This window comes from Giraffa tippelskirchi, chromosome 3 (assembly GCF_054371585.1).
Source record: "Giraffa tippelskirchi isolate mGirTip1 chromosome 3, T2T-mGirTip1v1.2.pri, whole genome shotgun sequence".
Lineage (NCBI taxonomy): Eukaryota > Metazoa > Chordata > Mammalia > Artiodactyla > Giraffidae > Giraffa > Giraffa tippelskirchi.
In genome coordinates, this window is record NC_137277.1 from 92,415,047 (window position 1) to 92,439,852 (window position 24,806).

Genomic DNA, 24,806 nt, shown 5'->3' on the forward strand with positions numbered 1-24,806 from the left:
TCCCAAAAGTGACTCTAACTTTTATATATGTAAGCAACATATTTCTTTGTTTGCATTTAAATATTTATAAATCGATTTCCACTCATAAACATAGGAAATGTACCAAAATGTGGTAATCTCTAGTTGGTGGGAATATGAGAGATTATTTTTCTCCTTTATACTTTTCTAGAGTTTTCCAAATTTTCTGGTGTCCATGCATTATTTTTATAATCTTAAAAAATAGGTATTAAAATGATTCTCAAAATTTAGTATTTTAGTGATTAGAAAGGACTTGAATAGATTTAGTTTCTGGCAGAGCCTGCCAGAAAATTATACTCAAGACTAAATAACTAACTCTTTTTCCTTAGAAGATAAAATAGGATTAAAATACTGGATTAATATGTTAAGGTTATAATATGGCAAGTGGGTATCTAGTGTTTCAGGTACATATACACATTAAGGCACATCTGGAGTAAAATTCCTAATTGCCCACCCTAAATGTTATCATCAAGATGTTCTCACCTGCTTCCTAGCTGCCTGCCTGTTAAGTGGCTTCATTTGTGTCCGACTCTGTGCAACCCTATGGACTATAACCTACCAGGCTCCACTGTCCATGGGATTATCCAGGCAAGAATACTGAAGTGGGTTGCCATGCCTTTCTCCAGGGTATCATCCTGACCCAGGGATCGAACCCACATCTCTTACTTCTCCTACATTGGCAGGCAGGTTCGTTACCACTAGCACCACCTTGGAAGCAGAAGTCAGAAAGCAGATCTCAGAGACAGACTTGTCCTGTGCAATCAAATTGATCCTCTTGAATTGTACTTCTAAGAATTTAGACTGTGCAGAGGCTGTTTCTTTCTAGAAGGTTTTGGTCCCAGAAATAATGACTGAAAAGTAAGTCACAACGAATATGCTTTTTATAGATTTGCCTATAATGAATGTTCTCTCACTGTGACCAGACCAACCCCACCTTTATCATTTGAGAAATCATCCACTGTCCATACAGTCTCTTTAGGGACTTATAACCCCTAAGGCACTTCTTTTGTTTATATTTAAATTGCACTTCATTTGAAGCAAACTATACTTTAATAAAGTAAGATTTCAGCCATCAAAACAAAAGCTGTAAAATGTTATCCATAACTGAAATGTTCTTTGTTTCTAGATAATTATATGACGTTATCTCGTTTAATTGATTTCTTAAGAAGATGTGGAAAACTTGAAGATGTTCCACGATTTTTCTTAATGGCTGAAAAACGTAACTCCAGAGCAAAACTGGAGCCAGGATTTCAGTACTGTAAAGGATTATATCTTTGGTAAATTTATTGGCAAATAAACTCTACAGAATGTTTTTTTCTCATTGAATTAAAAATTTTCTACTTTTTAAAGTGATAGTTTTTTTTTTACTAAATAAATTATAAATGATTTAAAGTTTGTAGTGATTGAAATAAGTAATTTTTTTTTTTTTTTTTTTTAACATCTAACAAGGTATACTGGAGAACCAAATGATGCCCTTCGACATTTTAATAAAGCTCGGAAAGACAGTGACTGGGGCCAAAATGCCCTTTATAATATGATAGAAATCTGTTTGAATCCAGATAATGAAACTGTTGGAGGTGAAGTGTTTGAAAATCTGGATGCGGATCTGGGGTGAGTAGTAGTTGACAAGACACACTTTAAAAAAATCAACACTTGTTAGGGGCAAATAAGCAAGGGTATTTTATAAAGGAGAACTAAATTCCTGGATAGCACTAATGAAAGTTTAGTGAACAAATCAGCTGGAATAACTCTTCTCTGAAACAAGTATGAAATGCTTATAGATGGTTTCCTAAGTCAGAATAGATGTTATTAAAGACAGCCCCCCAATTACTCTGTAAAAAATGGGATGAATTGTAGAGTTTGATTACTTTGGAAAAAATTGTCCACATAACAGGAACTTCCTAACAAATAATAGCTATCTGCCAAACCCTGTGCTCTATACTTTATTAACGCACTGTCTTATCAATATTTATTCCCTATTACAACATTGTGAAAAAGCTCAAAGTTAACCTGTCTAACGTGATGGAGTTAGAATATGGTGGAGGCAAGGTTTACATTGAGTCCTACCTGGCCTCACTAGCCACTGCGGTGCACCACTGGTCAGTGGTTATATTTCTGTCAGTATGCATTTGTTGCTTGTCCTTTCTTCAGAATCGGGGAAGGCAGGGAGGGGAGGGTATAAGGATGTAAAGGGAATAGAAGAGACAGTTTCTGCCTCCAGGAACATGCAGTTGAGCTGGTAGGCAAGACAGTATCTGAAACCATTCAATCTCCCAACAAAAAAGAAATGGGTTAAATTGATGTTAAGGAGGAATTCATAGAAATCATAGCTGTCAGGGGAAGCTGCATAGAGGAGCGGGAGAAAATAGGACCCAGTTGCTGAGATGTGTCAGTGACAGCTTTGAAGGCTTGGCTTATAGAGTCCTATTGAAGGATTTACAGTAAGGGAGAGGCATTTTGATTTTTTGTTTGTTTTAGAAAGGTTAAAATATCCTACTGTTGTTATGCAACTAAAGGCTGTCCACATGGGAATCTTCAGCCATGGGTTGAACACACCAAACTCAGAATATAGAACTCAAAAGGGAAGTCACAGCTGGAGATACAAACTTGGGGGACCGGTGCTGAGTGGGTAGTAGGGACCTCATGAATGACCTGTTTTCAAGTAGAATGCAGTAATGTAAGTCTAAGAACTAAAATTGGGGTGTGCTAACTAACACTCAAGGAGATTGGGGAGGAAGAGAGATAAGGAAAGGACAATCACTTTGGTGGAAAGAAAAGGAAAACTATAATCTTACAAAAAACAAAGGAGAGGAGCTTGGGAGGTTACCAACAGTGTAAAATGTTTTAGAGAAGGTAAAAGCCTGACAAGATCAGTGATTATTAGGCTTTGAGAATTGAATTTCCTTTGTTAATTGATTTACTGATACATTATAGTCAGGTGTGGGTCAGTATATAAGAAAACTGCTATTGCACAAACTATTATTGCACTTAAAATTTACAACCTTTTGACAAATACAGAATTTCTTTTCTTAAAAGTCTAATAGGCAACAGGGTGAGGAAAATTAAGTACACTTTATATGTCTGGCAAACTTAGATTCAAATCCCAGGTTTAATATAGATATGTGACCTTTGGCAAATTATTAATACTTTCTCTGTTGGAGCCTTGGTTTTCTCACATATAAAATGGATTCAACATTGATTGAATGAAGTAATACAGTGCTTGGCACATAGTAAGAACTTTAACATAGTTACTTCTGCTCCTTTTTAAAAATTAATTTTTTTAAATTGAAGTACAGTTGATTTACAATATTTTATAGTCTTTTTTTTATTTTCTGAGTAAATATGCTATTTGATAATTGAATGATTCTACTTGTCCTGGATTCAGTTTTGTATTAGTGAAATGAATACATTTACCACAGGTGCATAGTATCCAGTTTTTGTTTTCAGTTTAAAGTGAATAAATGTCTAGTAATGTTTGATTGAAGCTATGTTAGTTTTGTTTTTAAAACTGTGCTTTAATTTATATTAGAAAAGAATGAGTGACATTCTTCAATAGGATTAGTTTTAAATTGGTGAGAAAAGTAGAAACCAGTGTACCATCAAGTTCATTCTAATCTCAATGAATTTTGTTTCATCAGTAATAGATATTAACATTTATTTTTAATTGTATACAGTAATTCAACTGAGAAGCAAGAGTCTGTGCAGTTAGCAGTGAGAACAGCAGAAAAGCTCCTTAAAGAACTAAAACCTCAGACTGTTCAGGGTCATGTACAGCTTCGCATAATGGAAAACTATTGCCTAATGGCCACCAAACAGAAATCTAATGTGGAGCAGGCATTGAATACCTTCACCGAAATAGCAGCATCTGAGGTTAGTACATTTTCTTTTTCAACTTCACGCGTTACCTTCCTTGCTGTGTTTAGTCGCATAGTCGTGTCCAACACTTTGCAATCCCATGACTGTAGCCCACCAGGCTCCTCTGTCCGTGGGGATTCTCCAGTCAAGAATACTGGAGTGGGTTGCCATGCCCTCCTAGAGGGAATCTTCCCAACCCAGGTATCAAACCCAGGTCTCCCACATTGCAGGCAGATTCTTTACCATGTTCTCCACCAGTACGTTTCCTTGGTGGTATAGATATACGTGTTTTTATTAGTTGTTTATTTTCTGAAGATTGACTTCATTATTTACAATTATTAAAAATTAGGTATATAATTTGATATGATTTTCCATCAGGCACCATTGTTTTCAGAGGAGGCATTGTTACATGCTGATGTGTTGTTCTCAGTTCAGTCGCTCATTCGTGTCCAACTCTTTGCAACCCCATGGACTGCAGCACACCAGGCCTCCCTGTCCATCACCAATTCCCAGAATTTACTCAAACTCATGTGCATTGAGTCACTGATGCCATCCAACCATCTCATCCTCTGTCTTCCCCTTCTCCTCCCACCTTAGTCTTTCCTAGCATCCAGATCTTTTCAAATGAGTCAGTTCTTCACATCAGTTCTTCCCATTAGGTGGCCAAAGTATTGGAAGTTCAGCTTCAACATCAGTCCTTCCAATGAATATTCAGGACTGATCTCCTTTAGAATGGACTGGTTGGATCTTCTTGCAGTCCAAGGGACTCTAAAGAGTCTTCTCCAAAACCACAGCTCAAAAGCATCAATTCTTTGGTGCTCAGCTTTCTTTATAGTCCAACTCTCACATCCATACGTGACTACTGGAAAAGCCATAACTTTGACCAGACGGACCTTTGTTGGCAAAGTAATGTCTCTGCTTTTTAATATGCTGTCTAGGTTGGTCATAACTTTTTTTCTAAGAAGCAAGCATCTTTTAATTTCATGTCTGCAATCACCATCTGCAGTGATTTTGGAGCCCCCAAAAAATAAAGTCAGCCACTGTTTCCACTGTTTCCCCATCTATCTGCCATCAAGTGGTGGGACCAGATGCCATGATCTTAGTTTTCTGAATGTTGAGTTTTAAACCAACATTTTCACTTTCATCAAGAGGCTCTTTAGTTCTTCTTCACTTTCTGCCATAAGGGTGGTGTCATCTTCATATCTGAGGTTATTGATATTTCTCCCAGCAATCTTGATTCCAGCTTGTGCTTCATCCAGTCCAGCATTTCTCATGATATACTCTGCATATAAGTAAAATAAGCAGGGTGACAATATACAGCCTTGATGTATTCCTTTCCCAATTTGGAACCAGTCTGTTGTTCCATGTCCAGTTCCAACTGTTGCTTCTTGACCTACATACAGATTTCTCAGGAGGCAAGTAAGGTGGTCTGGTATTCCCATCTCTTTAAGAATTTTCCACAGTTTGTTGTGATCCACACAGTCAAAGGCTTTGGCATAGTCAATAAAGCAGAAATAGATGTTTTTCTGGAACTCTTGCTTTTTTGATGATCTAGCAGATGTTGGCAATTTGATCTCTGGTTCCTCTGCCTTTTCTAAATCCAGCTTGAACATATGGAAGTTCACGGTTCACGTACTGTTGAAGCCTGGCTTGGAGAATTTTGAGCATTAGTTTGCTAGCGTGTGAGATGAGTACAATTGTGCGGTAGTTTGAGCATTCTTTGGCATTGCCTTTCTTTGGGATTGGAATGAAAACTGACCTTTTCCAGTCCTGTGGCCACTGCTGAGTTTTCCAAATTTGCTGGCATATTGAGTGTAGCACTTTTGCAGCATCATCTTTTAGGATTTGAAATAGCTCAACTGGAATTCCATCACCTCCACTCGCTTTGTAGTGATGCTTTCTAAGGCTCACTTGACTTCACATTCCAGGATGTCTGGCTGTAGGTGAGTGATCACACCATCATGACTATCTGGGTCGTGAAGATCTTTTTTGTTTAGTTCTTCTGTGTATTCTTGCCACCTGTTCTTAATACCTTCTGCTTCTGTTAGGTCCATACCTTTTCTGTCCTTTATTGTGCCCATCTTTGCATGAAAAGTTCCCTTAGTATCTCTAATTTTCTTAACGAGATCTCTAGTCTTTCTCTTTCTATTGTTTTCCTCTATTTCTTTGCATTGATCACTGAAGAAAGGCTTTCTTGTCTCCTTGCTATTCTTTGGAACTCAGTATTCAAATGTGGTGTTATATTTATCTCTATTAGAATGATGAGTGATAGAGAAGGGAAATTCTGAAGGAGGGCAAACATTCATTCTCAAGGGAATAGTTTTATCGTCTATGTTATAGGTATAGCCTAGGTTAACCTACTAAGTGAAAATAAATACCTGAGTGCCTTGATATCACCTTTTCACATATGTGAACCTGCTGTTTTTCCAGCTCTAAGGGCTAAGTGAGATCAGTACTGACAGCTTGTAATTCAGTCATGCAAATAATGATATTGTTCTTTAGCAAGGCTGTAATCACCCCATGCAGCAATAATAACAATATTTAACAATAATGAATTTTTATCATTACATCAAAGACTTTCTCTTTTCACCCCATTCAAAACCACCACCCTTGTTACCCTCTGGGCCATCTATTTTCCCTTCCCTCATACCGTGCTTTCCTCTCCAATTGCTTGTTATTAAGGAAAGAACCCTAGGTACCCACTCCATCAATGGGCTTCCCTGGTGTCTCACTGGTAAATAATCCACCTGCCAATGCAGAAGACGTGGGTTCAATCGCTGGTTCAGGAAGATCCCCTAGAGAAGGAAATGGCAACCCACCCCCGTATTCTTGCCTGGGAAATCTCATGGACAGAGGAGCCTGGTGGGCTATAGTCCATGGGATCACAAAGAGTCATACACGACTTAGTGACGAAACAATAGCTCCATCAACAGTTGGTATTAGCTAGTTCTAAGTATATACTTGGTATGTTCTTCCACCATGAAAGACTAATAATTTGGGGCCTCTCAGAGGATACACAGAATTTTGCTGTATTTTTTTCTGGTTCAAAGATCACAGTGACAACAATAACCCAAAACCCTATGCTGACCACTTCCCCTGCCTCACAGGACCCTGGGGGGCTTTGGAAAACCTACATCTCCTGTTGGTGCTTGGGTGCAGGTATCCCTGGGGGCACTAGGTCACCGCTGTCAGCCCTCCTGGGGACACAACAGCAAGGCAGCAGCTACACAGTTCCATCCGCAAGCCGAGCTTCTGCTGGCACTGAAATCGTGTTCTCAGGGGCTGTGCTCAGTAGAATTGACTGTGCGGGAGCAGATGGATGACAGCAGCTGATCCAGAAATAGGACTGTCCTATAAGTCTAAGACAATCTGTAAGAACATGATGAAGCACCATTTCAAGTAAGGTGTCATAGCTACTTAATGTTGTGAAGTAACGTTCTATCATGTAAGGTGGTTTTGAACTGTGAGGCTTAAGAGAGAACCCTAAAAGCACTAAGTGACATCACAGCTGTTTCCTAGAAAGACTGTGCCAGTTTTTTTTTGTTTTGGTGAGACTGCCTTATGTTTTGTCATTCTAATGTGTGTGGTTAGTAATATTCTGTCCTCAGATCTGCTTGCTGACCACACTGTCCAAAGACTGATGTATGAATTGAAGTTTCATAAGTGAATTTTATCTTGCATTTTTCCCTTTTAACTCATAGGCTGTATGTATTAAAATAATGAATATTCATTGAGTAACCCGTGGGTGCTAAGCATAGAATCACAAAGAGAAGCCACATATAGTTCCTGTCTTCAAGTTTCTCATAACCTATCGAAGAAGAGACAAGCATACTAACTGTAATGTAAAGCAAAATCTGTTACATTCTGTTCTAAAGTTGCAAATAAAAGTGCTGTAGGGGACAGTATAAGGAGAGCTGAGAGACCTTTTCTGTGGAGGAAGTTATGATATGAGAAGAACCAGGATAAACTGCATTTCCACAGGCAGAGATGGAGGAAGTATATTCTAAGTTAAGGGGAAAATGTGAACAAAGGCAGGGAGGCCGTGAAGCATAGGGTAAATCCACAGCCCTATGGGGCATTCAGATTGATTGAAAAACAGGGATGTGACGGGAAGACATGGGAGGAAACAGTGGAAGATGCATTAAACCCAAGCTGACATGGTCCACTTCCTTTCTTTCCCTCATCTTGAACTATAAAGGTACCTCACCACTAGACCATTCAGGTATGACCTAAATCAAATCCCTTATGACTATACAGTAGAAGTGAGAAATAGATTTAAAGGACTAGATCTGATAGAATACCTGATGAACTATGGATGGAGGTTCGTGACATTGTACAGGAGACAAGAATCAAGACCATCCCCAAGAAAAAGAAATGCAAAAATGAAAATGGCTATCTGAGGAGGCCTTACAAATAGATGTGAAAAGATGGGAAGTGAACAGCAAAGGAGAAAAGGAAAGATATACTCATTTGAATGTAGAGTCCCAAAGAATAGCAAGGAGAGACAAGAAAGACTTCCTCAGCAATCAATGCAAAGAAATACAGGAAAACAACAGAATGGGAAAGACTACAGATCTTTTCAAGCAAATTAGAGATACCAAGGGAACATTTCATGCAAAGATGGGCTCAATAAAGGACAGAAATGGTAGGGACCTAACAGAAGCAGAAGCTATTAAGAAGAGGTGGCAAGAATACATAGAAGAATTATACAAAAAAGTTCTTCATGACCCAATCACGATGGTGTGTCCACTCACCTAGAGCCAGACATCCTGGAATGTGAAGTCAAGTGGGCCTTATAAAGCATCACTACGAACAAAGCTACTGGAGGTGATGGAATTCCAATTGAGCTATTTCAAATCCTGAAAGATGACACTGTGAAAGTGCTGCACTCAATATGCCAGCAAATATGGAAAACTCAGCAGTGGCCACAGGACTGGAAAAGGTCAGTTTTCATTCCAATCCCAAAGAAAGGCAATGCCAAAGAATGCTCAAACTACCACACAATTGCACTCATCTCAAATGCTAGTAAAGTAATGTGTAAAATTCTCCAAGCCAGGCTTCAGCAATACATGAACCATGAACTTCCAGATGTTCAAGCTGGTTTTAGAAAAGGCAGAGGAACCAGAGATCAAATTGCCAACATCCGATGGATCATTGAAAAAGCAAGAGAGTTCCAGGAAAACATCTACTACTGCTTTATTGACTATGCCAAAGCCTCTGACTGTGTGGATCACAAAAAACTGTGGAAAATTCTGAAAGAGATGGGAATACCAGACCATCTGACCTGTCTCTTGAGAAACCTGTATGCAGGCCAGGAAGCAACACTTAGAACTGGACATGGAACAACAGACTAGTTCCAAATAGGAAAAGGAGTACGTCAAGGCTGTATATTGTCACCCTGCTTATTTAACTTATATGCAGAGTACATTATGAGACACGCTGGGCTGGAATAAGCACAAGCTGGAATCAAGATTTCTGGGAGAAATATCAATAACCTCAGATATGCAGATGACACCACCCTTATGGCAGAAAGTGAGGAAGAACTCAAGAGCCTCTTGATGAAAGTGGAGAGTGAAAAAGTTGGCTTAAAGCTCAACATTCAGAAAACTAAGATCATGCCATCCGGTCCCATCACTTCATGGCAGATAAATGGAGAAACAGTGGCTGACTTTATTTTTCTGGGCTCCAAAATCACTGCAGATGGTGACTGCAGCCATGAAATTAAAAGACGCTTACTCCTTGGAAGGAAAGTTATGACCAACCTAAATAGCATGTTAAAAAGAAAAGACATTACTTTGCCAACAAAGGTCGGTCTAGTCAAGGCTATGGTTTTTCCAGTAGTCATGTATGGATGTGAGAGTTGGATTATAAAGAAACCTGAATGCCGAAGAATTGATGGTTTTGAACTGTGGTGTTGGAGAAGACTTGAGAGTCCCTTGGACTGCAAGGAGATCCAACCAGTCCATCCTAAAGGAGATCAGTCCTGGGTGTTCATTGGAAGGACTGATGTTGAAGCTGAAACCCCAATACTTTGGCCACCTGATGTGAAGAGCTGACTCATTGGAAATGACCCTGATGCTGGGAAAGATTGAGGGCAGGAGGAGAAGGGGACGACAGAGGATGAGATGGCTGGATGGCATCATCAACTCGATGGACATGGGTTTGGGTGGACTCAGGGAGTTGGTGATGGATAGGGAGGCCTGGCATGCTGTGGTTCATTGGGTCGCAAAGAGTCAGACGCGACTGAGCTACTGAACTGAACTGAATTGATAGCGCCTCTTGTGCTACAAAGTTGTTGCACTTTAGAGTGACAGAGAGAGAGAAGGTGGTACAGACATCCTAAGAGAGAACATCTTAGGATGTCTACACCAGAAGAGGTATCATGGGTCCAGTGCAGGGGTTGGAATGTAGGTGTACAGTATTAAAAACCATTCTTCAATTCACTCAGGAGTGATCAAGCTGTGAGGAATTGATTAATTCTAATTAAACTCAAGGTATGTAAATTTTAAATCAGGGAGCTTACTTTAAATTTATAGTGTGGGATAATTTTAGTATGTGAATAAATCTGGGCATTTTTTCAGGACCTTTCTCTTTGTGAGCTGTCCTAGGATTTGACTGACAAATATATATTAAGTCACTATTTATTATTCTTTCCTCTCTAGCCCACCTGGGATAAGGGTACAGTTCCTTAATTAATAATATCCCACATGTCTTCAAAATCCTTACCGAATTGGTTATATTTGGCATTCAAATAAAACCCTTTCTGTCACTCCTTAATTAGAACAAATTACACATTGGAACTTTAACAGAGTGTCTGAAGGAGTATGGAGGTTCATAAATTGTACAGGAGGTGGTAACCAAAGCCATCCCCAAGAAAAAGAAATGCAACAAGGCAAAATGGTTGTGTGAGGAGGCCTTACAAATAGCTGAGAAAAGAAGAGGAGCAAAAGGCAAAGGAGACAGGAAAAGATATATCCATCTGAATGCAAAGTTCCAAAGAATAGCAAGGAGAGATAAAAGAGTGTTCTTAAGTGAACAATGCAAAGAAATAGAGGAAAACAATAGAATGGGAAAAGACTAGAGAGCTCTTCGAAAAGATGAGTGATACCAAGGAAACATTTCATGCAAAGATGAGCACAATAAAGAACAGAAACAATAAGGACCTAACAGAAGCAGAAGAGATTAAGAAGAGCTGGCAGGAATACACAGAAGAACTGAACAGAAAAAGGTCTTAATGACCAAATTAAGGTCATTAAGATAACCATGATGGTGTGGCTACTAACCTAGAGCCAGACACCCTAGAGTGTGAAGCTAAGTGGGCCTTAGGAAGCATTACTGTGAACAAAGTTAGTGAAGGTGAAGGAAATCCAGCTGAGGTATGTAAAATCCTGAAAGACAATGCTGTTAAAGTGCTTCACTCAATATACCAGAAACTTGGAAAACTCAGCAATCCCAAAGAATATTCAAACTACCAAAGTTGTTCTCATTTCACATGCTAGCAAGGTAATGCTCAAAAACCTTCAAGCTAGGCTTCAACAGTACATGAATTAAGAACTTCCATGTATACAAGCTGGATTTAGAAAAGACAGAGGAACCAGAGATCAAATTGCCAACATCCATTGGATCATAGAAAAAGAAAGAGAATTCCAGAAAAACATCTACTTCTGCTTCATTGACTATGCTAAAGCCTTTGACTGTGTGGATCACAACAGACTGTGGAAAATTCTTAAAGAGACAGGAATACCAGACTACTTTACCTGCCTCCTGAGAATCCTGTATGCAAGATAAAAGCAGCACATGGAACCAGACATGGAACAATGGACTGGTTCAAAATTGGGAAAGGAGTGCACCAAGGTGTATATTGTCACCCTGTTTATTTAACTTATATGCAGAGTACATCATATGAAATACTGGGCTGGATGAAGCACAAACTGGAATCAAGATTGCCAGGAGAAACAATCTCAGATAGGCAGATGACACCACCCTCATGGCAGAAAGTGAAGAGGAACTAAAGAGCCTCTTGATGAAGGTGAAAGAGGACAGTGGCTTAAAAAAACACCTGGCTTAAGACTCAACATGCAAGAAACTAACATCATGGCATCTGGTCCCATCCCTTTATGGCAAATAGAAGGGGAAACAATGGAAACAGTGACAGAGTTTATTTTCTTGGGCTCCAAAATCACTGTGAACCGTGACTGCAATCATGAAATTAAGACGCTGCTCTGGAAAAAAAGCTATGACAAACCTAAACAGTGTATTAAAAAGCAGAGACATCACTTTGCTGACAAAGGTCTCTATAGTCAAAGCTATGGTTTTTCCAGTGGTCATGTACAGATGTGAGAATTAGACCATAAAGAAGGCTGAGCACCAGAGAATTGATGCTTTCAAACTGTGGTACTTGTGAAGACTCGAGAGTTCGTTAATGAGCACAGAGATCAAACCAGTCAATCCTAAAAGAAATCAACCCTGAATATTCATTGAAAGGACTGATGCTGAAGCTGAAACTCCAATACTTTGGCCACCTGATGTGAAGAACTGACTCATTGGAAAAGATCCTGATGCTGGGAAAGTTCTTGGGCAGGAGGAGAATTGGACAACAGAGGATGAGATGATTGGATGGCATCACTGACTCAATGGACATGAGTTTAGACAGACTCTGGGAGATGGTGAAGGACAGGGAAGCCTGGCATGCTGCAGTCTTAGTGACTAAACAACAACGATAAAATTAACCCCAGGGAAATTTTATGTTCTTACCAGCTGTGTTCCTCAAGCTCTTATGAATTGCCCTTATCTACTCCAGGGTTATTTCTGACTCCCAACCATGATCAGTTTGGACATTGACCATTTTACCACTCTACTCTCCTTTTGTTACTTATTAGTTACTGAAACTTTCTGTCTTACAGTGCACCTTTATTATAGTCATATTATAATTTTTAAATTACACTTTCTCATCTTTTATTATATTTTAAATGGAAACCTTTCTGTATATTAAATCATCACAGAAGAACTGGCAACACCTTGCCTGCAGGTGCATGGAGAGGTGACATGCTCTGTGTTAAGTATTAGACGTTAATGGGAATCAGCAATGAGTTGATTGGTTCAAGACAGCAGAATAGAAGAGCATGGGTTTATCTTCTTCTGCCAGAGCACCAGAATTGCAACTATCTGTTGAACAACTATTGACAGGAAGATACTGGAACCCACCATAAAAAGAGACCCCAAATCCAAGGACAAAAGAGAAGCCACAAAGAAATGGTAGGAAGGGCTACTGTTGATTTAGATAAAATCAAATCTTATACCCACTGGGTAGGCAACTCACAAACTGGAGAACATTAATACCAAAGAATCCCCAGGAAAATAACTAAATGAAGTAGAAATAGGCAACCTCCCAGAAAAAGAATTCAGAGTACTGATAGTGAAGATGATTCAGAATCTTGGAAAAATGGAGGCAAAGATTGGGAAGATACAAATAATGTTTACCAAGGACCTAGAAGAACTGAAGAACAAACAGAGATAAACAATGCACTAGAAGGAATCAATAGCAGAGTAACTGAGGCAGAAGTATGGATAAGTGACCTGGAAGACAGAACGTGGGAAATCAAGGCTGCAAAGCAGAATATAGAAAAAAGAATGAAAATAAATGAAGACAGCCTAATGGACCTCTGGGGCAATATTAAATGCACCAATATTCTCATTATAGGGGCCCCAGGAGGAGAAGAGAGAGAGAAAGGACCTGAGAAAATATTTGAAGAGATAATACCTGAAAAATTTCCCAACATGAGAAAGGAAATAGTCCAGGAAGCACAGACTGGGATGCACACAGAGTCCAAGACAGAATAAACCCAAGAAGGAACAAACACACCAAGGCACATGATAATCAAACTGACAAAAATTAAACACAAAGATAAATTATTAAAAGCAACAAGGGGAAAATGACAAATAACATCCAAGGAAAAACCCATAAGGTTATCAGCCAATTTCTCAATTGACACCCAACATAGGAGCACCTCAATATGTAAGGCAAATACTAACACATACAGGGAGAAATCGACAGTAACACAATAATAGTAGGGGACTTTAATACCCCACTTTCATCAATAGATCATCCAAACAGAATATCAATAAGGAAACACAGGCCTTAAAATGATACTTTTCACAAGTTGGACTTAATTAATATGTATAGAGCATTCTATCCAAAAGCAGCAGACTACACATTTTTCTCAAGTGCGTGCGGAACATTCTCCAGGATTGAGCTCATGTTGGGCCATAATGCGAGCCTTGGTAAATTTAAGAAAATCGAAATCATATCAAGCATCTTTTCTGATCACAATGCTATGAGATTAGAAATAAATTACAAGAAAAAAAAAACTCTAAGAAACACAAACAGGTGGTTGGATAAACAATATGCTACTAAACAACCACTGGATCACTGAAGAAATCGAAGAAAAAAAAAAACCTAGAGACAAGTGAAAATGAAAGGACTGTGGTCCAAAACTTATGGGATGCAGCAAAAGCAGTTGTAAGAGGGAAGTTTATAGCAACACAATCTTACCTCAAACAAGAAAAATCTCAAATAAACAACCTAACCTTATGCCTAAAATGACTAGAGAAAGAAGAACAAACAAAACCTAAAGTTAGTAAAAGGAAGGAAATCATAAAGATGAGAGCAGAAATAAATGAAATAGAGAAACAAAGAAAACAATTGCAAAATTCAATGAAACTAAAAGCTGGTTCTTTGGAAAGATAAACAAGATTGATAAACCTTTAGCCAGACTCATCAAGAAAAACAGGAACAGGACTCAAATCAGTAAAATTAGAAATGAAAAAGAAGTTACAAGTTACACAGAAATACCAAGAATCATAAGAGACTACTATGAACAACTGTATGCCAACAAAATGGACAACCTGGAAGAAATGGACAAATTCTTAGAAAGGTACAGTCTCCCTAGACTGAACCAGGAAGAAATAGAAAATGTGAACAGACCAATCACCAGCCCTGAAATTGACACTATGATTAAAAACCTCCCAACAAACAAAATCCAGGACCTGACAGCTTCAAAGGTGAATTTAGAGGAGAGTTAACGCCTATCCTTCTGAACTGTTCCAAAAAATCTCAGAGGAAGGAAAACTTCCCAACTCATTTTATGAAGTCACCATCGCCCTGTTAGCAAAACCAAAGATACCACAATACAAGAAAATTACAGGCCAGTATCACTGATGAACATAGATGTAGAAATTCTCAACAAAATACTAGCAGTCCATATCCAACAACACATTAAAAGATCATGCACCATGATAAGTAGGATTCATCCCAGGGATGCAAGGATTTTTCAACATCTGCAAATCAATCAGTGTGGTACACTGTATTATCAAATTGAAGAATGAAAACCATATGATCATCTCAATAGATTCAGAAAAGGCTTTTGACAAAGTTCAGCACCCATTTATGATAAAAAATACTCTCCATAAAGTGGGCATAGAGGGTACATACCTCAACATTAAGAAGGCCATATATGACAAACCTACAGCTAGTATCATACTCAGTGATGAAAAGCTGAAAAGCATTCCTTCTAAGATCAGGACAAGACAAGGATGTCCCCTTTCACCACTCTTTAAATAATTTATTTTAATTGGAGGATAATTACAATATTGTGATGTTTTTTGCCATACATCAACATGAATCAGCTATGGGTGCACATGTGTTCCCCCCATTCTGAACCCCCCTCCCACCTCCCTCCCCACTCCATCCCTCTGGGCTGTCACAGAGCACTGACTTTGAGTACTCTGCTTCATGCATCTAACTTGCACTGGTCATCTATTTTACATATGGTAATATACATATCTTAGTGCTGTTCTCTCAAATCATCCCACCCTCGCCTTCTCCCACATAGTCCAAAAGTCTGTTCTTTACATCTCTCTTTTGCTGTCTTACATATAGAATCATCATTACCGTCTTTCTAAATTCCATATATATGTGTTAATATACTGTATTGGTGTTTCTCTTTCTGACTTACTTCACTCTATATAATGGGTCCAGTTTCATAATTGGAACTGACTCGAATGAATTCTTTTTTATAGCTGAATAATACTCCATTGTGTATATGTACCACAACTTCCTTATCCATTCGTCTGCCGATGGACATCTAGGTTGCTTCCATGTCCTAGCTATTGTAAACAGTGCTGCAGTGAACATTGGGGTACATGTGTCTCTTTCAGTTCTGGTTTCCTCAGTGTGTATGCCCAGCAGTGGGATTGCTGGGTCATATGGCAGTTCTATTTCCAGTTGTTTTTTTTTTGAGGAATCTCCACACTGTTCTCCATAGTGGCTATGAAAAGTGAAGTGAAAGTGAAAGTCACTTAATCATATCCAACTCTGTGACCCCATGGACTGTACAGTCCATGGAATTCTCCAGGCCAGAATACTGGAGGGGTAACCTTTCCATTCTTCAGGGGATCTTCCCAACCCAGGGATCAAACCCAGGTCTCCCACATTGCAGGCAGATTCTTTACCAGCTGAGCCACAAGGGAAGCCCAAGAATGCTGGAGTGGGTAGCCTATCCCTTCTCCAGTGGATCTTCCTGATCCAGGAATTGAACCGGGGTCTCCTGCATTGCAGGCAGATTCTTTACCAACTGAGCTATCAGAGAAGCCCATATCAGCTTGCATTTCCACCAACAGTGTAAGAGGGTTCCCTTTTCTCCATACCCTCTCCATTATTTATTGTTTGTAGACTTTTTGATGGCAGTCATTCTGACTGGCATGAGATGATGTCTCATTGTGGTTTTGATTTACATTTCTCTAATAATGAGTAATGTTGAGCATCTTTCCATGTGTTTATTAGCCATCTGTATGTCTTGGAGAAATGTCTGTTTAGTTCTTTGGCCCACTTTTTGATTGGGTTGGTTCATTTTTCTGGTATTGAGCTGCATCACTCTCACCATTTTTATTCAACATAGTTTTGGAAGTTCTAACCACAGCAGTCAGAGAAGAAAAAGAAGTAAAGGTAATCCAGATTGGAAAAGAAGTTAAACTGTCACTGTTTGCAGATGACATGATACTATACATAGAAGATCCTAAAGATGCTACTAGAAAACAACTAGAACTCATCATGAATTTGGTAAAGTTGCAGGTTACAAAATTAATACACAGAAATCTGTTGCATTTCTATACACTAACAATGAAAGAGCAGAAAGAGAAATTCAAGAAGCAGTTCCATTTACCATTATATCAAAAAGAATAAAATATCTAGAAATAATCTAGAAATAAGCCTACCTAAGGAGATAAAAGACCTGTACTCTAAAAACTAGACGATGCTGATGAAAGAAATCAAAAAAGACATAAACAGATGGAAAGATATACCATGTTTGTGGATTGGAAGACTCAGTATTGTCAAAATGACTATGCTACCCAAGGGAATCAAAGAGTTAATGCAATCCCTATCAAATTACCAATGGTATTTTTCACAGAAATAGAACAAAAAAGTCTCAAAATTTGTATGGAGACACAAAAGACCCCAAATATTCAAAGCAATCTTCAGAAAGAAAAACGGAGCTGGAGAAATCAGACATCCTGACTTCAGGCTATAATACAAAGCTACACTCATCAAAACAGTATGGAACAGCATACCAAAAAACCAGAAATAAGCCTATGCACCTGTAGTTAATTAATCTGTAACAAAGGAGGCAAAACTACACCATGTTGGAAAGACAGTCTCTTCAACAAATGGTGCTAGGAAAACTGGACAGCCACATGTAAAAAAAAATGAAATTATTCTTTAACTCCATACACAAAAATAAGTCAAAATGGATTAAAGACCTAAATGTTGGATGGACATTTTAAATCTCTTAGAGGAAAACATAGGCAGAATACTCTCTGACATAAATCACAGCAATATCTTTTTCAGTCCTTCCCCCAGAATAATGGAAGTAAAAGCAAAAATAAGTGGAACCTACTTAAACTCGAAAGCTTTTCATAACAAAGGAAACAATAAAGAAAATGAAAAGGCAGCCCACAGATTGGGAGAAAATATTTGCAAATGATGCGACTGATAAGGGATTAGTTTCCAAAATTTATAAACAGCTTATGACAGTTAATAGCATCAAAATAAACAACCCACTCAAAAAATGAGCCAAAGACTTGAATAGACATTTCTCTAAAGAGGATACACAGATGGCCAATAGGCACATGAAAAGATGTTCAACATTGTTAGTTATTAGAGAAATGCAAATCAAAACTACAATGATATATCACCTCACACTGGTCAGACTGGCTGTCATCAAAAAATTCACAAATGCTGGAGAGCGTGTGGAGAGAAGGGAACCCTCCTGCACTGTTGGTCGGAATGTAAATTGGTACACCCACTATGGAGAACAGTATGAAGGTTCCTTTAAAAACAGAGCTGCTATTTGGCCCTGCAGTCCTATCCCTAAGCACATATCCAGAGAAAAACATGGCCCAAAAAGATACATGCACCCCAGTGTTCTTTGCAGCACTGTTCAGAATAGCCAGGACATGGAAACAACATAGGTATCTGTCGACAGAAGAATGGATAAAGAGGATGTGGTACATGTATATAGACAATGTAATATTACTCAGCCATTAAAAAGAATGAAATAAGGCCACTTGCAACAACATGGATGAACCTAGAGAGTGTTGTACTGAGTAAAATAAATCAGACAGAAAAGAAGAAATATCATATGATATCCATTATATCTGGAATCTAAAAAGTAATGATATAAATGAACTTACTTACCAAACAGAAAGAGACTCATAGATTAGAAATGAACTCATGGTTGCAGGAGGGGGAAGTGATAGTTAAGGACTTTGGGAACGTCATGTACACTCTGCTATATTTAAAATGGATAACCAACAAAAACCTACTGTATAGCACATGGAACTCTGCTTAATGTTATGTGCCAGCCTGGATGGGAAAGGGGTTTGGGGGAGAATGTACTTAGTCACTCAACCGTGTCCGACTCTTGCAACCCTATGGACTGTAGCTGCCAGTCTCCTCTGTCCATGGGGATTTTCCAGGCCAGAATATTGGAGTAGGTCGCCATACCTTCCTCCAGGAGATCTTCCAAACCCAGGGATCAAACCCAGGTCTTCCACATTGGAGGCAGATTCTTTACCATCAGAGCCACCAGGGAAGCCCAAGAATACTGGAGTGGGTAGCCTATCCCTTCTCCAGGAGATCTTCCTGACCCAGGAATTAAACTGGTGTCTCCTGCATTACAGGCAGATTCTTTAGCAGCTGAGCTATGGATACATGTATATGTATGGCTAAGTCCCTTCACTGTTCACCTAAAACTATCACAACATTGTTAGTCAGCTATACCCAATACAAAATGTTTCTGGTATTAAAAAATAATAATAATGAAATTTTTTAAAAAGTTACAGGGAAAAAAAAGAACTGGTAAATTTGTGCACACACATATAAAAAAAAAATCATCATAATCCCGCTGCTGAAATTTAAGAAGCACTTTAGCTTTATCAGATACATACTCATTATTGCTTTGGTATGTTAATTTTCTGAATAGATGGCTAGTGCTGGAATTCTCCAGGCAAGAGTACTGGAGTGGGTTGCCATTTCCTTCTTCAGGTTATCTTCCCAACCCAGGGATCGATGCTGGGTATCCTGCATTGCAGACAGATTCTTTACCAACCGAGCCACTAGGGAAGCCCCTCTCCATTTTATGCCAGTTTTTATTAGCTTGTCGATTTCACAGAGTGACATTTTCTAACATTGAACTCTGTCTTAAAAAAGATAACGTCTCTCTTATAGTCACTATTAAGGATCTGCAGAGTCCAAATCTAAAGGCATATTTTAAGGCATGAGTTTATTTCATATAATTTCCAAGTGATTAATTCATTGCATGCCTTAATAACATTTCACTGGTCACACTTTATTGGGAGAAAAGGCTTTTGAATCAAATGAAAAGGGGTAGGGAAAGGAGCAATAGAATTCAGTCTAGATAAGGAATATCATTTGCAGGTATATCATCCTGTTGGTTATCTGATTTACAGGTGAAATAACTAAGGAACCAGAATGATAAATGTACAACTAGGACTACATTGAGATAGAATTTTTTCTGTTTCTGTACAAAACCAAAACAGTCAATCCCATTAAAGATCAAGTTGTCCTTATTGCCTGGAATTGTGTGGTTATGGCACTTGCCTTCTTACTGAATTCCCTTGACCAGATGGTTCTTCCTGGTAGCTTGAGGTTAGTTGATGTGGTAAATAATGACCATATCACAGTATTTAAGTGAAACCAGAGATAGAATCCACAGGCCAGTCCGTATATTATGTGGCACTTGCTACTTTCCATGTGTTTCTCTTTGAAACATGAGACATTTTATGTTTGTGTATCTGGTGGTCTAAACGTCTGTTTTCTTACAGAAGGATCATGTTCCAGCACTTTTGGGAATGGCAACAGCTCATATGATCTTGAAACAAACTCCCCGGGCCCGCAATCAGCTGAAGCGGATTGCAAAAATGAACTGGAATCCTATTGATGCTGAGGACTTTGAGAGGAGTTGGCTGCTGCTTGCTGATATTTATATTCAGTCAGCAAAATACGACATGGCCGAGGAACTGATAAAACGGTGCCTGCGGCATAACAGGGTAGGTGCTGTGCTGTGCTTAGTTGTGTTCAACTCTTTGCGACCCTGTGAACTATAGCCTGCCAGGCTCCTCTGTCCATGGGGACCTCCAGGCAAGAATACTGGAGTGGGTTACCATGCCCTCCTCCAAGGGATCTTCCCAACCCAGGGATCAAACCCAGGTCTCCTGCATTGCAGGCAGACTCTTTACCATCTGAGCCACCAGGGAAGCCCAAGAATACTGGAGTGGGTAGGGTAGCCTGTTCCTTCTCCGGGGGATCTTCCTAACCCAGGAATCGAAGCAGAGTCTCCTGCATTGCAGGCGAATTTTTTACCAGCTGAGCTACCAGGGAAGCCCACGGGGTAGGAGACTGAAGAGTAAAGAATGATTGTTAGCCTTGGTTGTATAAACATTCTATAATAGGCTTTAGAGAGTATTGGTCCATTTCTAGGGATTTCTCTGTGTTTTTGGAAAATTAAATGTTTATTTCTACCACAATCAGGATATAAACATTAATAATAAAAAAGCTATTTGCCCTTGAAAATAAAATAAAGATGTATGCAGTTTCAAGTTTCAGCTGTGGTTTGCCCTACTTACCAAAAGTGTTTTGGAATGTCAAGCATTTGCCTGTGATTATCCATCTCATCCCAGAACTAATGAAAATTGCAGAAGAACATTAATTGCAGACGTCTGTCCCTCCTATTAAATACTCCTGATGAATTTACTGCAGCTGCATGTTGTTTTCACATTATTAGAATACACTCTGCATAATATATTTTATGGGGGGAAGTCTTTTCAGCATTTAATTTGATTTAATAAAATGTCCTTATCATTAGATATAAAATTGAAAATCTTGAAGTCCTTAGAATTTAAGGCTCTTTACTAACAGTGCATTTTGGTGTTTAATTGCCCCCAAAAGGATGTCTTTTTATGACCTTTTTTAAGTTAAGAATGTTCCTATTTACTGAGAAATAATTGTGCTCAACTTAGAAACTTAAGGGTATTTATCTTTATGGATTCTTATCAGTTACTTCAAAATCTTAATCACAGTAAATCTATGTTTTATTCTCTTTGAGCCAATTAGAATTCAAAGTGGATCATTTGTTTTTTAAAGAGAAGTCATGATCGCCTAGTACTAGTAAGTTATTTTTTTAGGGACTTGAAAAACCGAAAGTATTAAGACATTTATCAACCTATGGTTTATACATGTGATTTAAGTTACATTGGCCTTAACAAAACACAATACTTATTAACAGACTTTAAAAAATCTAAATTGCCAAATAACTGACCTCTGTAAGCAAGATTTCATGGGAATTAAGGTTTCGATACAGATAGAATTTCAATTTGCCAGAACTCAGACAGCAGTACATTGCATGGTTGAACACGATGGCTGGTTTAGGGGTTGAACATGATGGTTACTTAGGCATGTCCATATGGGAAGCATGAGATTCAAGAACTAGAGCTTAGAAACTTTGAATTATATAATTTAAAAATGGAGAACATCCAGATCTGGGGCAGGAAATGTACAAGATGCCACTAGACCATCCTGTCATACCAGATGGCAAGGAAGCTATCAGAGATAATTGGAGTCTTATCAGGGACTTAAAAAGAGCCAACTTGAGGACACTCCCACTAGCCAAAGTTGAGACACTTCAGGCATCAATAGTGACTGCATTGAATAACAGACCAAATATGTTTAAATCCATGAGTTTACAAAGATATAAAAAAGAAAAGAAAAAAAAACCTAATTGGTCACCACTGAAATATGCTAATAAACTGTTATTTCTAACGCTGGCAAGTAAAGGGAAAGAAGTCTCTCTCCTGCCTTTTCTGTGTGAATAATACTGCTGGGAATGAAATGATGGAAAAGGAGATGTTTCTCATTATAGATGTTGTCCAGCTAATGAAGAAATGAGGAAAGAATGATAGAATGTCACTATTTTCCAACCATTATGAATTGATGAACGGGTATAACATCACAAGACATTATGTGCCTCCTGAATGAAGAACACACTATCGGACAGAGTCAGACTGGGGGTGAGAGAAGTGGAACACTCCCCCTGGGTTCAAACTTTAAAGGGACACAATGTAATTATCTTAAGTGATCCTGCTGTAACAAAGTATCAGAGACTGGGTGGCTTATGAACAACAGAAGTTTATTCTCACAGATTTGTTAATAGATGCTGGAGTCTACGATCAGGGTGCCAGCATGATTGGGTTCTGGTGATGGCCCACTTCCCTGTTGCAGACTACTGAGTTCTCATTGTGTCCTCACAGGGCAGAAAAAAGAGAGTAGGAGAGCTGTGCTCTCCCTGGGCTCCCTTTTATATGGGCACTAATTCCATTCAGGAGGGCTCCACCCAAATGACCCTCCCCAAAGCCTCACTTCCTAATACCATCACATTGAATGTTAGGATTTCAGCATATAAATTTAGGGGGACATAAACATTCAGTACATCACAGTGATCAAGATGAATGATATTTAATGCAATATTTTTTAAAAATTAAAAAAAAAAGTATCAAAATGTGAAACAGGATCTTACAGTGCTGTGCTGAGCTATATTGAAGCCTTAAGCAAAAGGGTAAATGTACCCTGATCCCATGTTTATATTTTTTAATGGTTAATAGTTTTCATGATAATATTAGTGATCTTCTTGAATTAAAGGAAAGTAAAATTACAGTAAATAGACAAAAAAACATAACATAAAAATAACAAACAACATATGAGTTTTAATATACCTACTTTTCTGTTTTTCAAATTTTAAAAAATTAACATTCTGGGGAAAAAATAGCAACTATAAGATACCTAAAAACATGTATACAGCATTGTGCATTTTTGCTTTTTCCTGAGGAGCATTGTGGCTTGGCAGAGCAGTGATCTATGAAGTAAGTAGCTTCATCTCTTTCCCCCAAATCAAAATCAGATCCAAACCTCTAGATCTAATACAATTTCCAGGAAATATCAATGACAGGAATGTATTATATAACCACCACAAGGATGCACTCAACTAAATCTGAGCTGTGAGAAACTCTAGGATAAACATTCATAGTTTTCCTACATTTAATTGCAAGGAAAGAGAGAGACAGAGAGGAAACCTCTAGATCAAAAGGAAGCTTAGGGACATTTCAAACCAATCACAGTGTGTGGGCCTTATTTAGATCCTCATCCTGACAAGCAAACAAAAAATGTTAAGGCTATTTGAAATTTGAATAGTGACTATATATTTGGTAATGTCAAGGATCTGTTATATTTTAGGTATGATAATTTGTGGTTATGATAAAAGAAAGTCCTTATTTTAAGGAGACATACTAAAATATTTATGGATGCAATGATACAGTATCTGAGGATTTTTTATCTGACAATACAGAGGGACAAATATAGGGTAGAAGTGAGACAGTATTAGGTGTTAATTGTTAAAGAAATGTATTCATGGGGTCCATTATACTGTTATTTCTATATCTGTTGAAATTATTTGTAATAAAAAGTGTTAAGTATATGTATAAAACATGTCCTTCCCTCTTACCCAGAAATCCTGATACTGTAGGTTTGGGATAGGGGCTTGGTATCAGAATCTTTTTAAGTCCCATTGATGATGTGATTGTGTAGCCAAGATTGAAAACCACTGTTTTATGGGCCATTTAAATAAGTTAATATGATTGACCTCTATAGTCATAAGCACTGCATAAAATCGTAGTGATATCAAGCTTAATCTATTGATACATCTTGTATTTATTTTCAGTCATGCTGCAAAGCTTATGAATATATGGGCTACATCATGGAAAAAGAGCAAGCATATATGGACGCTGCCTTAAACTATGAGATGGCATGGAAACATGGCAACCAGACAAATCCAGCAGTAGGTGAGTTTAAAATTTGAACACAGGAAATGTGGGGTTTATGTGTAAACCTTCATTTAAATGAACTTTTCTTGTTAAGGACAAAATATACATTAACAGCCAACATCCTTTGTCATTCCTGAGAAATAAATTTTACATTCATAATAGATTATTAGCTACTAATTTATTAGGTATAGTTTGCTGAGATTCGAACTCGACCTCAGTTGCCTTAGAGGACATCTAATCTAATTCTGCCCCTTTTTCTCCCTTCACCCTCTAATTGAAAAATGTAATACTGTGGGAGAAAGTGTTCATTGTGAAAGAAGTGAGAAAAACATTGCATTAAATCAAATTCTGCTGGTTGCTTTACTGCAGAACTTCTCAAAGACTCTAAGCCCTAATGTGCATTGTGGTGGGTATCACATAGAGAACGTTTCCCATGATAAGTTGACTATGGAACTTTTTCTTTCCCCGGAGCATCTGGAAACATC

At 38.3% G+C, this 24,806-nt stretch overlaps 1 protein-coding gene across 19 annotated transcripts in view; it reads left to right on the forward strand.

Moving 5' to 3' along the window:
* Positions 1-24,806, forward strand: part of TTC21B (tetratricopeptide repeat domain 21B) — a 218,128-nt gene that overhangs the window by 76,357 nt on the left and 116,965 nt on the right. For all 19 annotated transcript variants that reach the window (XM_081581236.1, XM_081581230.1, XM_081581229.1 and 16 more), the window contains 5 exons: positions 1,145-1,295; positions 1,468-1,629; positions 3,693-3,888; positions 20,275-20,499; positions 24,219-24,339. In XM_081581236.1, the coding sequence (XP_081437362.1) occupies positions 1,145-1,295; positions 1,468-1,629; positions 3,693-3,888; positions 20,275-20,499; positions 24,219-24,339 (855 nt within the window). The remainder of the gene's footprint in view (positions 1-1,144; positions 1,296-1,467; positions 1,630-3,692; positions 3,889-20,274; positions 20,500-24,218; positions 24,340-24,806) is intronic.